This window comes from Acanthisitta chloris, unplaced genomic scaffold (assembly GCF_000695815.1).
Source record: "Acanthisitta chloris isolate BGI_N310 unplaced genomic scaffold, ASM69581v1 scaffold28713, whole genome shotgun sequence".
NCBI classification, from domain to species: domain Eukaryota; kingdom Metazoa; phylum Chordata; class Aves; order Passeriformes; family Acanthisittidae; genus Acanthisitta; species Acanthisitta chloris.
In genome coordinates this window covers 1763-12396 of record NW_008666999.1, presented here as the reverse complement: position 1 = coordinate 12396, position 10634 = coordinate 1763, and the positions used below count along the sequence as shown (strand labels likewise).

The following is a 10634-nucleotide window of genomic DNA, read 5'->3' as shown; positions in this document are numbered from 1 at the left end:
GGAATGCAATCCTGGACCAGAAATGGTGTCTCCTTGCAGAGCTTGGCCAGCAACAATTCTGCAGAGGCAAGAGAAGAAGACAAGTTACCTCCTTAAAATTGCAAATGTGGGAAGATGAGGCCAGGAGGCTTCAGGGTTGTATATGAATAACTTTATTTAAGTATGCTGGGCACCACCAGGCAACATGGTTTGGACAGTGTGCGAGGGAACAGTCAGACAGACCAAATGAGCGCTAGATCGCAGACGGCACCGACCTGTCCAGTCACTGCAGGTTACAGAATGGAGCACTGCTGCAAGGCCAACGGAGCAGCTGGGGGGACAGAGAGCACTGGCAGTGCCTGGGGCATGCAGTAACACAACTGAGAAGGGTTTGCTGCTTCCCCTCTGTGTGCTGCAGCAAACCAGCGAGAACCGAACAAATTTTCCAGCAGAAGGCTGAGCACTGGCAGCTCTTTTCTTGCTTAAAAAAGACAGTTTGTTCTGATGGGGGTAGGTGAACAAGCAGCCTGGTCTCAGTTGGGAGAGACTACCACACCTGCCTGCCTACAGACTCTCTGAGCCGCCAGGTGAGCCCCAAGAACATGGTTCCTGCAGTGGCAGCCAGCTACTGCTTACATTCATCTCAGCCAGGAAAGTGCACTGGCTTTTCCCTCGCCTCTGTGGCAGCCCAACAGCTCTTACCCCATCTCTGTGCCCGAGAGCGACCCCAGGGTGATGTGTGGCAATGAACAGAAAGGAGGGCAACAGGCAGGAACTGCCACCAAGCAACTCCAGCTCCACTGCTACTGCCGAGTTCTGCAGGAAACTTAACAACAACAGAGGGGAAAAAAGAGCACCAAATAATGCACAAGAAAAACCTAAAGGGGAAGCAGTGGCATTGCCCCAACACAAGTAGGTCTGCAGGCTGCCCGTGGCTGTAAGAGCAGTAGAAGCAAAGCAGCCATCAGGTGAGCAGAAAGGCACTGCAGTGCAGAACACAGCCAGCACAACAGCTTCTTGCTCACACACCTGCCACACACACCAAGCTCCTGGTGTGGTTTGTTGTCCTCTCCTTTAGTGCATTCCCAGAGAACAGCAAGGCTCCCCACGGAGCAGGGATGGGGTGGGAGTGCAGGGCTGGCCGTTCCGCTAAGCATGTGTGCTGTGTGCAGTGTGAACATGGAACAGCTGCGTAACTGGTGTTCAAAGAAAACCCAAAGCATAATTCCCAGGTGCTGTGGTCAGTATTTGAGATATCCTCAGACATTTCAATAAATAAAACAATTCTTACATTACAATGCACCTTCCCAATTATTATTTTGCCCCAGAATGGATAAAGTACACAAGAGTTATGCCTGGCTGTGAATACATGCTCCCTTTGCCCTGACATGGCAGGAAGGAGGGAAACAGCCTCGACTCTTACAAAGAACACGAGAAGTCAGCACTGTAAATCTTGGCAGGTTGAGGGGGACATACAAGTGCCTTCACGCCCATTCAGAGCACTTGCTTCCAGAGGAGAAAAGATATTTAAAACAAGGTACGAGAGAATAACCGTCTAGTACAACGATAGCTGATTAGATTTGCTTTGTTCTACTCCATGCAATACAAACTAAGTCCTATCGCCAACTTCTCCAGCTGTGGTGCAGACCCCACATCAGGCTAAGTTACACATGCATACACACACACACCAAAACCGGTGGGGACAAATGGGCTTAACTGTTGAGAATGTGCTTTCTCTTAATAAAAAATATATTAAAAACAACTTCAGAAACCTTCTGATGGTGAAGACACTGCTGAAGAAGGAAGTAGCTATGGGGGCCTCAGCTATGTGTTTCCAGACAATCCAGGCATTGCAGTCGGGCTGACTAAAGCCTGCACCAGCAGCCTGCAGTGGTTGGCTCCCTTCTGGCTTGCCAGGCAGTTGCTATAAGCTGTTCCCTTTGTTTTTACTTGTTTGTTTTACAGTGACAGAAGTGATTGCGATACAGAAAATAAGGGACTGAAATGAAAAAGGAATGGGCCTTCTGGAGAAATTCAGATTGGTTACTTTCTCCTTTCCATTAAAAAAAACCAAAACAACAAAACCAACAAAAATACAATAAAATAAAAAAAGTTAGTAGTACTAGTACAACCCTCCTGCTGCTGTCGTCTTTGCTCAGTGACATCGGGGCATGCTGGCGCACACACACACACACAGGCAGCTCTCAGACACTCGGACTCAGAAAAGCGAGTTTAAGTGAGTCTTCGGAGGAGACGGAGGACAGGTCCCAGGGCTAGAAGGTTTTTCGGTGGATGGCACGAGCTCCATCTTCTTCATATTCCTTTTTCGAAACCCACATTTTCTTAAAGGTGTCCAGAGAGGCCAGGATAGAGCCACTGGGGAGAGACAGGCATGTTACAGGTTAAAGGAAAATGCTGGGGGCACTCCGTCTCTGCAGAGATGGGCTGTTTCACGTCACAGGTGCTGAGGCTCACAGTTACCTATGACAGAAACTCTCTCTGGACAGTCACTTCCTCTCCCATTAGCCTCAAATATGTGGGCACTACAGAGCTGGGCACCAGCCACCCCTCCCACGGGACCTGCTGCCTGCTGCGGCAGTAACACAGCATCACACAGCTGAGCAACCAAACCCTCTTGACACACAGCAGCAGGAGGGACAGCAGCGTCAGAGCCAATGGGCTGCCCCTCCCCAGCCCCATCCCACAGCAAGACACACCGCTCTGCAGTACATACCCAATCCACGTGGAATACAATCTCTCCTGAGGAGCTGATATCTGGGAAAGAGAGAATCAGTCAGTACCTTCCAGAGCTCCAGTCTACTCCTGGCACACTAGCCCACTTCAGCTAACACCTGACAAACACGGGCAGGATCTCTCCCACCAGAAAGACACGCTGCAGCCCCTGCAAACAGCCACTGTGGTCCAGGATCCTGGACAAGGGTCATGTTGTCAGAGGAGCCAGCTTCTCGGTGATGAAACCAAAATGGTTTTCATCACAACAGCAAATGCTGTTGGGCTGTCTCAGGAAAGTCATCTCTGGTTTGAAGCAAATGGCAGCTGCAATCTCAACAAGGTTATTTAAAGATCACAGAATAAGACATGTAATAAGTGATAAACACCAAAGAGATTGCTCTACCCTTATTTTGACGTCCTTTGGAGCTAGTTTCTTCACTTCGCTCAGCAGCCTGTCACCAAAGCCTGCACAAGGCAGAAAACATATAGTGTGAGCACCTCAGCAAAATCTCAAGTTCCATCCAGTAACAATGCAGACATATCCTATAGAGTCCTATTCAAATATCCCACTCCAGATCTCAGAGAGACACCAGTCTGAGGAGGCACAGAGATAACAGGATTTTGTCTCCCTGAGCTCTGTCCCTCAGCAAGAACTTGATACAAGCAAGCCAGACTTTTAGCTAGGACCTCCTCCTTCCCTGGACATTCCTCCTGTGTTTAGCCCATTCGTACAGGGGTTGAATGGGAAGATCAGGACCTATTTGGAGATGTCAGCCTGTGGGTAAGAGGCTGATGGGTTCTGGCAGAGGGTGTCTTTACGTCAATGGGGACCAACTGAGCCCTGAGGGGATGGGCAGAAACCTTTCTGTGCACATGCAGCTGATTCTTCATGCAGGACCAGGACCACTGGACTGTCTCGCACACCAGAAAAGGAACATTAGGAGATGCAAGAGCCTTTCAGGTACCTGCTCTCAAATATCCTGAACTACAGGAATGAATACAGCTATTCAATCCTGACACAGTGACTGGAGGAAAGCAGGAAAAGCCCTTCAAGCCCAGGAAGAGATGTACGAGGGCAGAGGTGTCTTTGCATACCCAGAAGGGTATGACTAGGGCTCAGAAAATTAGACAGTAACCACCCTGAAAGCACAGTTTCCCCCAACTCTCATCCTGCAGGACAAGTTGGGTGATCCAAGTCTCACATGAGAAGGAAGCAAGAGATCAGGTATGTCACAGCCCACAGAGAAAGAACCACAGAGGGAGAGGCAGAAACCTTTGAAAAGCGTGGAGCCTCCAGACAGCACGATGTTGGAGAACAGTGTTCGCCTCAGGTCCATGTCTGATTTTTGAATGGCAAAAACAAGCACTTCATGTAGTCCTTCACATTCCTCCCCTATCAGGTCCGGCCGGAACAGGAGCTCTGGGGCTCGGAAACGGGCAGGGCCGATCTGCAAGAGAAGTTAGCACAGAGAGAAGACAGAAGTGTGGCTCTGTTCACTGCCTACAGCTGGGCTTGCCCTTTTAAGATGAAACTTCAGAGTAGTAAAAGTTTTCTGGATATTTATGCTGCATCACTAGATCTCAAATGAATGCCAGTTGGGACTACTGCTAGGACACTATCTCTGTTTTGCAGATGAAAGAGATGAAGAAACTTGCTCAGCCCATACAGCAGGTCACTGGCAAAAAAAAGGAGCAAATCCAGCCCTGGTACTGAAGGTAAACCTGTATTCCCTCTCCTTTCAACTGCTCTATAGTGGGGCTCAGTCTTCTGAGGACTATTCATAACTCACTTTTCAAAGCAACTGTTTCTGCACAAAAACCAATTCTAGGCAGGACAACAGCCACATACATGCAAAACCACTGCTGAATTTAGTGAGCTGACAACCACCCATACTCCATACCTGATCTGCATAAAGCTTTGCTAGATCAAACAGCTCAGTTACCATGGTCATTCTACATCCTCACTGAGGACTTCTAGTAGAAGTTGTGACGTTTCTAGCAATGTATTCTTTCCCTCAAAATTCTAGTCCCCAGTCAACATCCTGGGATGAATTCTGATCCTTTAAAATTATCCCCTCCCACCTAACACCACACTGAATTTCCCATTGCTAGGTAGGAAAGCTGTCCTGGAAACCCTGTGCTTCTCAGGAAGATTTCTCCAAGGTCCTTACAAACCTCAATAGTGCTTCCGTCTGGCAGGTAGTACTGAGCCTTCTCAGTCTCCAGAGTCTCATCCTTCTGGGGGTTTATTGACAGGTAGCAGGCACGCTGGAGACAAAACAGAGTCAGGAGAAGCATAAACCCAAATGCCTCTGATAAAATATTTTCCTCGCTAACAGTCAAAATCCATGTATACCTTTGAGGAGACCAACTTCCAACAATATTCTGTGCTGGAGAAAAGATGTTTTGGGCTCACACCAGGTAAAATACCTTGCAATATCCCACTTCTGATCCCTACCTGCCATGGATTTTACAGACCCTTGACCTGAAGGGTAAACAAACACTAGTGAAAAATATCATCAAACCTTGAGAAACTGCAGCACAGATAAGTGCAAAACGGACTCTGAATCACCAGTCCATCTTCACCTCCATGTTAACAGCCCCACAGTTGGGCTTAATGCAACCTTTGCTATATCTCTCCCAGAATACAGGACAGCTGAGGTTGTGAGGGACCTCTGAAGGTCATCTCCTCCACCCACCTTGTTCCAGCAGGGTCCCCTAGAGCAGGCTGCCCAGGGCCACATCCACATGGCTTTTGAACACCACCAAAGATGGAGACTCTACAACTCTCTGAAAAATCTGTGCCAGCACGTGGTCACCCTCACAGTAAAAAGGTTTATGCCCAGACAGAACCTCCTGTGCTTCAGTTTGTGCATCTTGTTCCATCACTGGACATCACTGAAATGAGCCTGGCTCCATTTTCTTTGCACCCTCCCTTAAGATACTTGTATACACTGATGAGACTCTCCCCAACAGTCTCGTCTTGTGGTTCAACAGTTCAAGCTCTCTCAGCCCTAACATATGAGAGCTGCTCCAGTCCTATCATCACCTTAGTGGCCCCTAGACTCCTTCAAGGCAGGTAACAGTTAGGTAAGGACATAGGTAGACTAGCACTTCCCACCAGATTCCACAACTTCCCTTGAGCAGAAATCCCTTCTTGGATAAACACAGAAACAAGACAGGGCATCACCTCCTTGATGGTCTTGACAATCTCGAACTCGGAGGTTGTGTGGAAGTCGTAGCCTTCCTTCCGCAGATAGAGACGCAGGAAGCGCGAGACGTCACGGCCAGCAATGTCAATCCGCATGATGGAGTGAGGCATGGCAAAGCCTTCATAGATGGGAACTGCATGGGTAACGCCATCCCCAGAGTCCAGCACCACTCCCGTGGTCCTCCCGGTTGCATAGCTAGCAAAGGGGCAAACAGCCAAGTCAGAACAAGCAACTCAAAGTGAGCCCAAGCATGCACCACACCCACACTCAACCTGAGGAGCAGAGATTTCACATGAAAAGGAGCTAAAAAAAACCCTCAAAAACTTCTCATCTTAGTTCAGAAAATTTCTATGAACTCTCTTACAGAAACTGAGTTTCAGTTCTTGTGTGAAAAGGGAATAAATCAGACATCAGTGAGGTCTTCCAGAGTTTTTGGTTATTTTTTTTTTGGTATGTGAAAGAATGGATTTCACAGGAATATTCAACAAACACAAATCTGAGACAAAAGACACTTACAGGCTAAGCACAGCTTGCATGGAGATGAACAGCGCTGGCACATTGAAGGTCTCAAAAAACACCTCAGCAGCACGTTCCCTGTTCTTGCGCGGGTTCAGGGGAGCTTCAGTCAGCAGCACAGGATGCTGGTAAAGAGAAGAAGCAGCTGTGCTGAGGCAGCTAGGGCTGTGTTCCTGAACACTTGTGCTTATTCATTTACTTTAGGAACCACTGGTGCAAGAGGACAGGCAGAAAGGAATAATTTAAGCTACTGAGCTGTATGAGACTGTGAATAATCTCCATTAGGTTGGAAGACCAGCAGGGTTCTGGTCTCATTATAAGGAAGTATTAAGAAATGTACTCCGAGTAACTCTGTCCCATGAAGGACAAGCAGGATGACTCTCAGCAACAAAAGTCAGCCAGATTAGCCAAAATACACAGACACTAAGAAAAGGTGAAGGCATATGGTCTTAGCACAAGCAGACCTACTCTACTTATACAAATTATATTGCTCTCAGACATTTAATTATCTTTTGGCCAAAACCTTCCAGACCACGGGACTGCGGTTTTCTCCTTCCTCACTTCAAATCATGCCACTGCTGAATGGATATGCCTGATGTGCAGGCAGAACAGGAAAAGTTAGAGCAGAGTCATCACAGAGTGTGAATAGCAAATGGTGAAAGGCAGATTTTCAGTCAGGCCAGAATACCAGATCTGGAGAGGGATTCTGTTTGGACACTTATGCAGCATCTCCTGATAGGCAAAAGAGCCTAATGTAACAACAGACACACATTTAAAAGAAGGGCAAAGTCCCAAATCTTCCCTGAGGTTCCTCGTGTAACACACACACTGAATGATGCCTGTGCATTACATCATGAGGTCTCTCACCTCCTCCGAGAATGTCTGAAGTTGGTCTTTAGAATACACATACTGCCAGATGCGCTCCATGTCGTTCCAGTCCTTCACTATGCCATGCTCCATCGGGTATCGGATCGCAAGGAGACCTCTGTGCTCCTGGGCAAACAGAAAGGACAACAGAGCATCAACAGTCAATCAATCACATCTCTGAGCACCGTGACTATGATTTAATGTCAGACTCAACTTTTGATTCCATTAAAAGATAATTTATCTCTAGCATACAGGGCAAAACCTAAACATTAATCACACACATCTCTCCCAGGGAAGTATTCACATAATTAGACAAGGTCTTTTCATACCAAGTAGGAACATCTGGCATTTGCAGAGCACATTCCATCCCAACACTTTTCAAGCCAACACACAGACACCTATCAAACTGTATCTTTGTTCTACCAGGTGAGTCATGATATGAAACATAACAGGGAGGTATTGGGGAATGCAGTTCGGAGGGCTCACAAAAAGTGTGAGACCATACGACTACAAGCTGACAGAAGCAGGACTGTGGAAATCAAGCTTCTTGCCCAAGACAGGGCAAGAAGTTAGGCTCCATTTCTAAAGTTCCCAGTCAAAACAATGGGGATGTAACCATAACAGAACTAGAAGTAGCCAGAAATATAAGAAAGAGAGATACAGAAGGTCTTGGGAGCAAGGCCTATGGTCAGCAGGTGGGCACAAAAATTTCATGAAGCTTCCCACTCCACCCTGGACACACTCAAATTGACAATCTGTTCTGCTTTTCCTATCTACGCATTGACACCTAGAAACCACAGCCCAGTTACCACAGCCCCTCCTTACAGCAACATCCCCAGACAGATGGATATGTGCTGTACACAGGTGTTCTTACCTCTGCCTTTGGGCCAATGAAAATGTCTCCTTCTAAAGCACCAGCCATAACACGAATGTGCTTTGGTCTGCCCACACTAGAACAGAGACAAGAGTATAAATGCTTCTACAGAGAGCTCAGATGCACCCAAGGTTACATACTCTGTGCTCCTCTCTGTCCTAACCAGAACTTTCTAAAGCAATGGGTGGCTCTGAGTACACTACCAGGTGCAGTCAGACCCAGGTCTGCCCTGAGCTAACCTCTGGGATGAAGATGGCTAGACTGGGCAATTGTCTGACAGATCCACGTGGCGCTGTCTGGCCTCAGGTAGGCTTCCTGGATTACACATTTATAGTCCCATACCCCACCACCCTGTACAGAACACATTGCTCAGAACACAAACTAAAAATTACTGGTTAAAAAATTCACCCCATTGAAAATAAAAACAAGTGACTATTCAGAGTTCCTGATCCATCAGTCTTCATCCTGGAAAAACTCTCAGAAAACTTCCAAGGAAGTATGGCAGGAATCAAGACATCAGACCACACACCAAAGAAATACAGAGGTCTTCACACCTCTTATCCCAGCTTTTACTTTTTCCTGGTCGTTTTCCTCATGTCTTCAGAGTAAAGGATCCTACAGCTTTGGTTGTGTGCACAGCCTGACAAAGTGATAAGTCATCTTTCATGGTCTATGTCCCCACCCAAAAATCTAAAACTATTTAACAGCACAGCCCTCATCTCCCTGATGCTTCTTTGCAGCAAGCAGAAAAGAATAACTCATTTCTCCAATTACAAAACTGGACAATTCTTCCCCTCTATGTATCAAAGAATTGGTTCACAGTACTTACCAAGACCATCAGAATACTTACTAGTTGGGAAAGCAGTATTTTGGTATTTGATCTCCTGCAAAACCTGCTTTAATCATACCCGAGCCCTGTGGGAGCAACAGACAAACACATGAGCTTAGCATTCATTCCAACATCTTTGCAAGTTTCAGAGGAACGGCAAAGTACATCAGCACTGCTGGATCCTCTCCTTTCTACTAGGAATAAAGCTCCCCACGGACTGGCTCTCCAGGCAGGGTTGGGGATGGGAAGTGCCAGCAGGCTCCTTGGCCACTTAGAAGGGAGTGACTGGCACCCTGCCTGATAGCAACACATCACAGGGGGCACAACTACCCTGATACCCTGGCACTGCTCCATGCAAACACCCAAACACTGCGCTGCACAGACAAGCATTTTCTATACAGTGCTACTGCAAGGGGTGCAGGAGGCTATATCCATGCCTCATAGTCTTCCATCGATCTTAGACGCTCTCTGGGTGGAGGTGAGCAACCCAGAAAGCTAAGCAAGAGCAACTGGATCCTGCCAGCTTCAGGGGGTACTGGGAGGATGAAGGCTATAGGTCTCTCAAAAGAAGTAGATTCGGAAAGGATGGAGGAAGGGTGGAGAAAGTCAGAGAAGGGAGTACGAAAGGACTGTGGGAAAGAAGTTGAAGCAGACTTGGGAAAAGATCAGGTGATTGGATAAACTAGCTGACACTAAGGAGGCAGGTCATGGAAATGTGGTCAGAAAAGACACTGGAATCAAACCCAGGCTGGAGTCTGGAAAGAACAAAGGTGACAGAGTAGAAGGGAAAAGGCCGGAGACAGGAAGCGTGGCTGATAGGACCAGGCTTGTTCAGAAGGGACAAGGAAGAAGAGATCAGGTATGGCAGTCAGAAAGGCACAAATCCAAAAAGCCTCCTTGAACATTCAAAGCAGCACACAGAGTGGGTAAAACCAGCCACAGTGAGGCCCTGGCAAAGAGTCAAGTGTTGCGCATCTGCCCCACAGCTCCCGTCCCTGTCAGTATCTTCCAGAAGCATCATCAACTTGGATCTGTGCTAACTCCTTCCCCTCTTCCATTTCCTCACCCTGCACAGGGGAATGACATCTTGAAACAATGAGCAGCTTGCAGGAACAACCAAGTTTTGCTAAGGATATCCTTGGATAAGCCATTTCACAGGTAATCCCAGACTACCATGGGAGCAAGCTCTTCTGCAGAAAGAGTTCTGCTTTGCTCCACACTGGGAGCCAAGTGTGCGAGTTGCACTAAAACCCTTAACACTCTCAAGGGTTCTGCAGCAGGACTGCTCTGGTTTTGGGGCTAAAAAGACATTCTGGCTGTCCCAGAGCATTTTAAAATGAGTAGTAACACAACTCCTCCATGGCTTTCTGCTTCTCACCACCTCCGCATGGGTCAGCATCACCACTTTTGCATGGAGGCTGAAATCAGATGAACTGCTCAGGGCTGTGCCAGATAAGCTCTGGCTGCAGTCAGCGGTTCCTGATGCTGTGTCCCAGTGCCAGAGGTTACCAGCCAGAGCAGGCTCAGCAGAAAGGAATGCAGGGTGGCCCCAGCCTCTCCAGTTCACAGTCCAGCACTACTGCCAAGCCACTTTCATCAGCAGTTTCAGTGAGACTCCGAGCTC

The 10634-nt window shown here is 47.6% G+C and overlaps 1 protein-coding gene across 1 annotated transcript; it reads right to left on the bottom strand.

Moving 5' to 3' along the window:
- Positions 1-1201: 1201 nt before the first annotated feature.
- Positions 1202-9132, bottom strand: ACTR1A (ARP1 actin-related protein 1 homolog A, centractin alpha (yeast)). The gene is made up of 10 exons (XM_009072352.1): positions 9032-9132; positions 8182-8257; positions 7308-7433; positions 6441-6565; positions 5903-6119; positions 4888-4980; positions 3986-4160; positions 3116-3177; positions 2714-2754; positions 1202-2355 (listed from the first exon to the last, which is right to left on the bottom strand). The coding sequence occupies exons 1-10, from the start codon at positions 9130-9132 to the stop codon at positions 2253-2255; spliced, it is 1119 nt and encodes a 372-aa protein (XP_009070600.1). The 3' UTR covers positions 1202-2252.
- Between the last annotated feature and the right edge of the window lie 1502 nt (positions 9133-10634).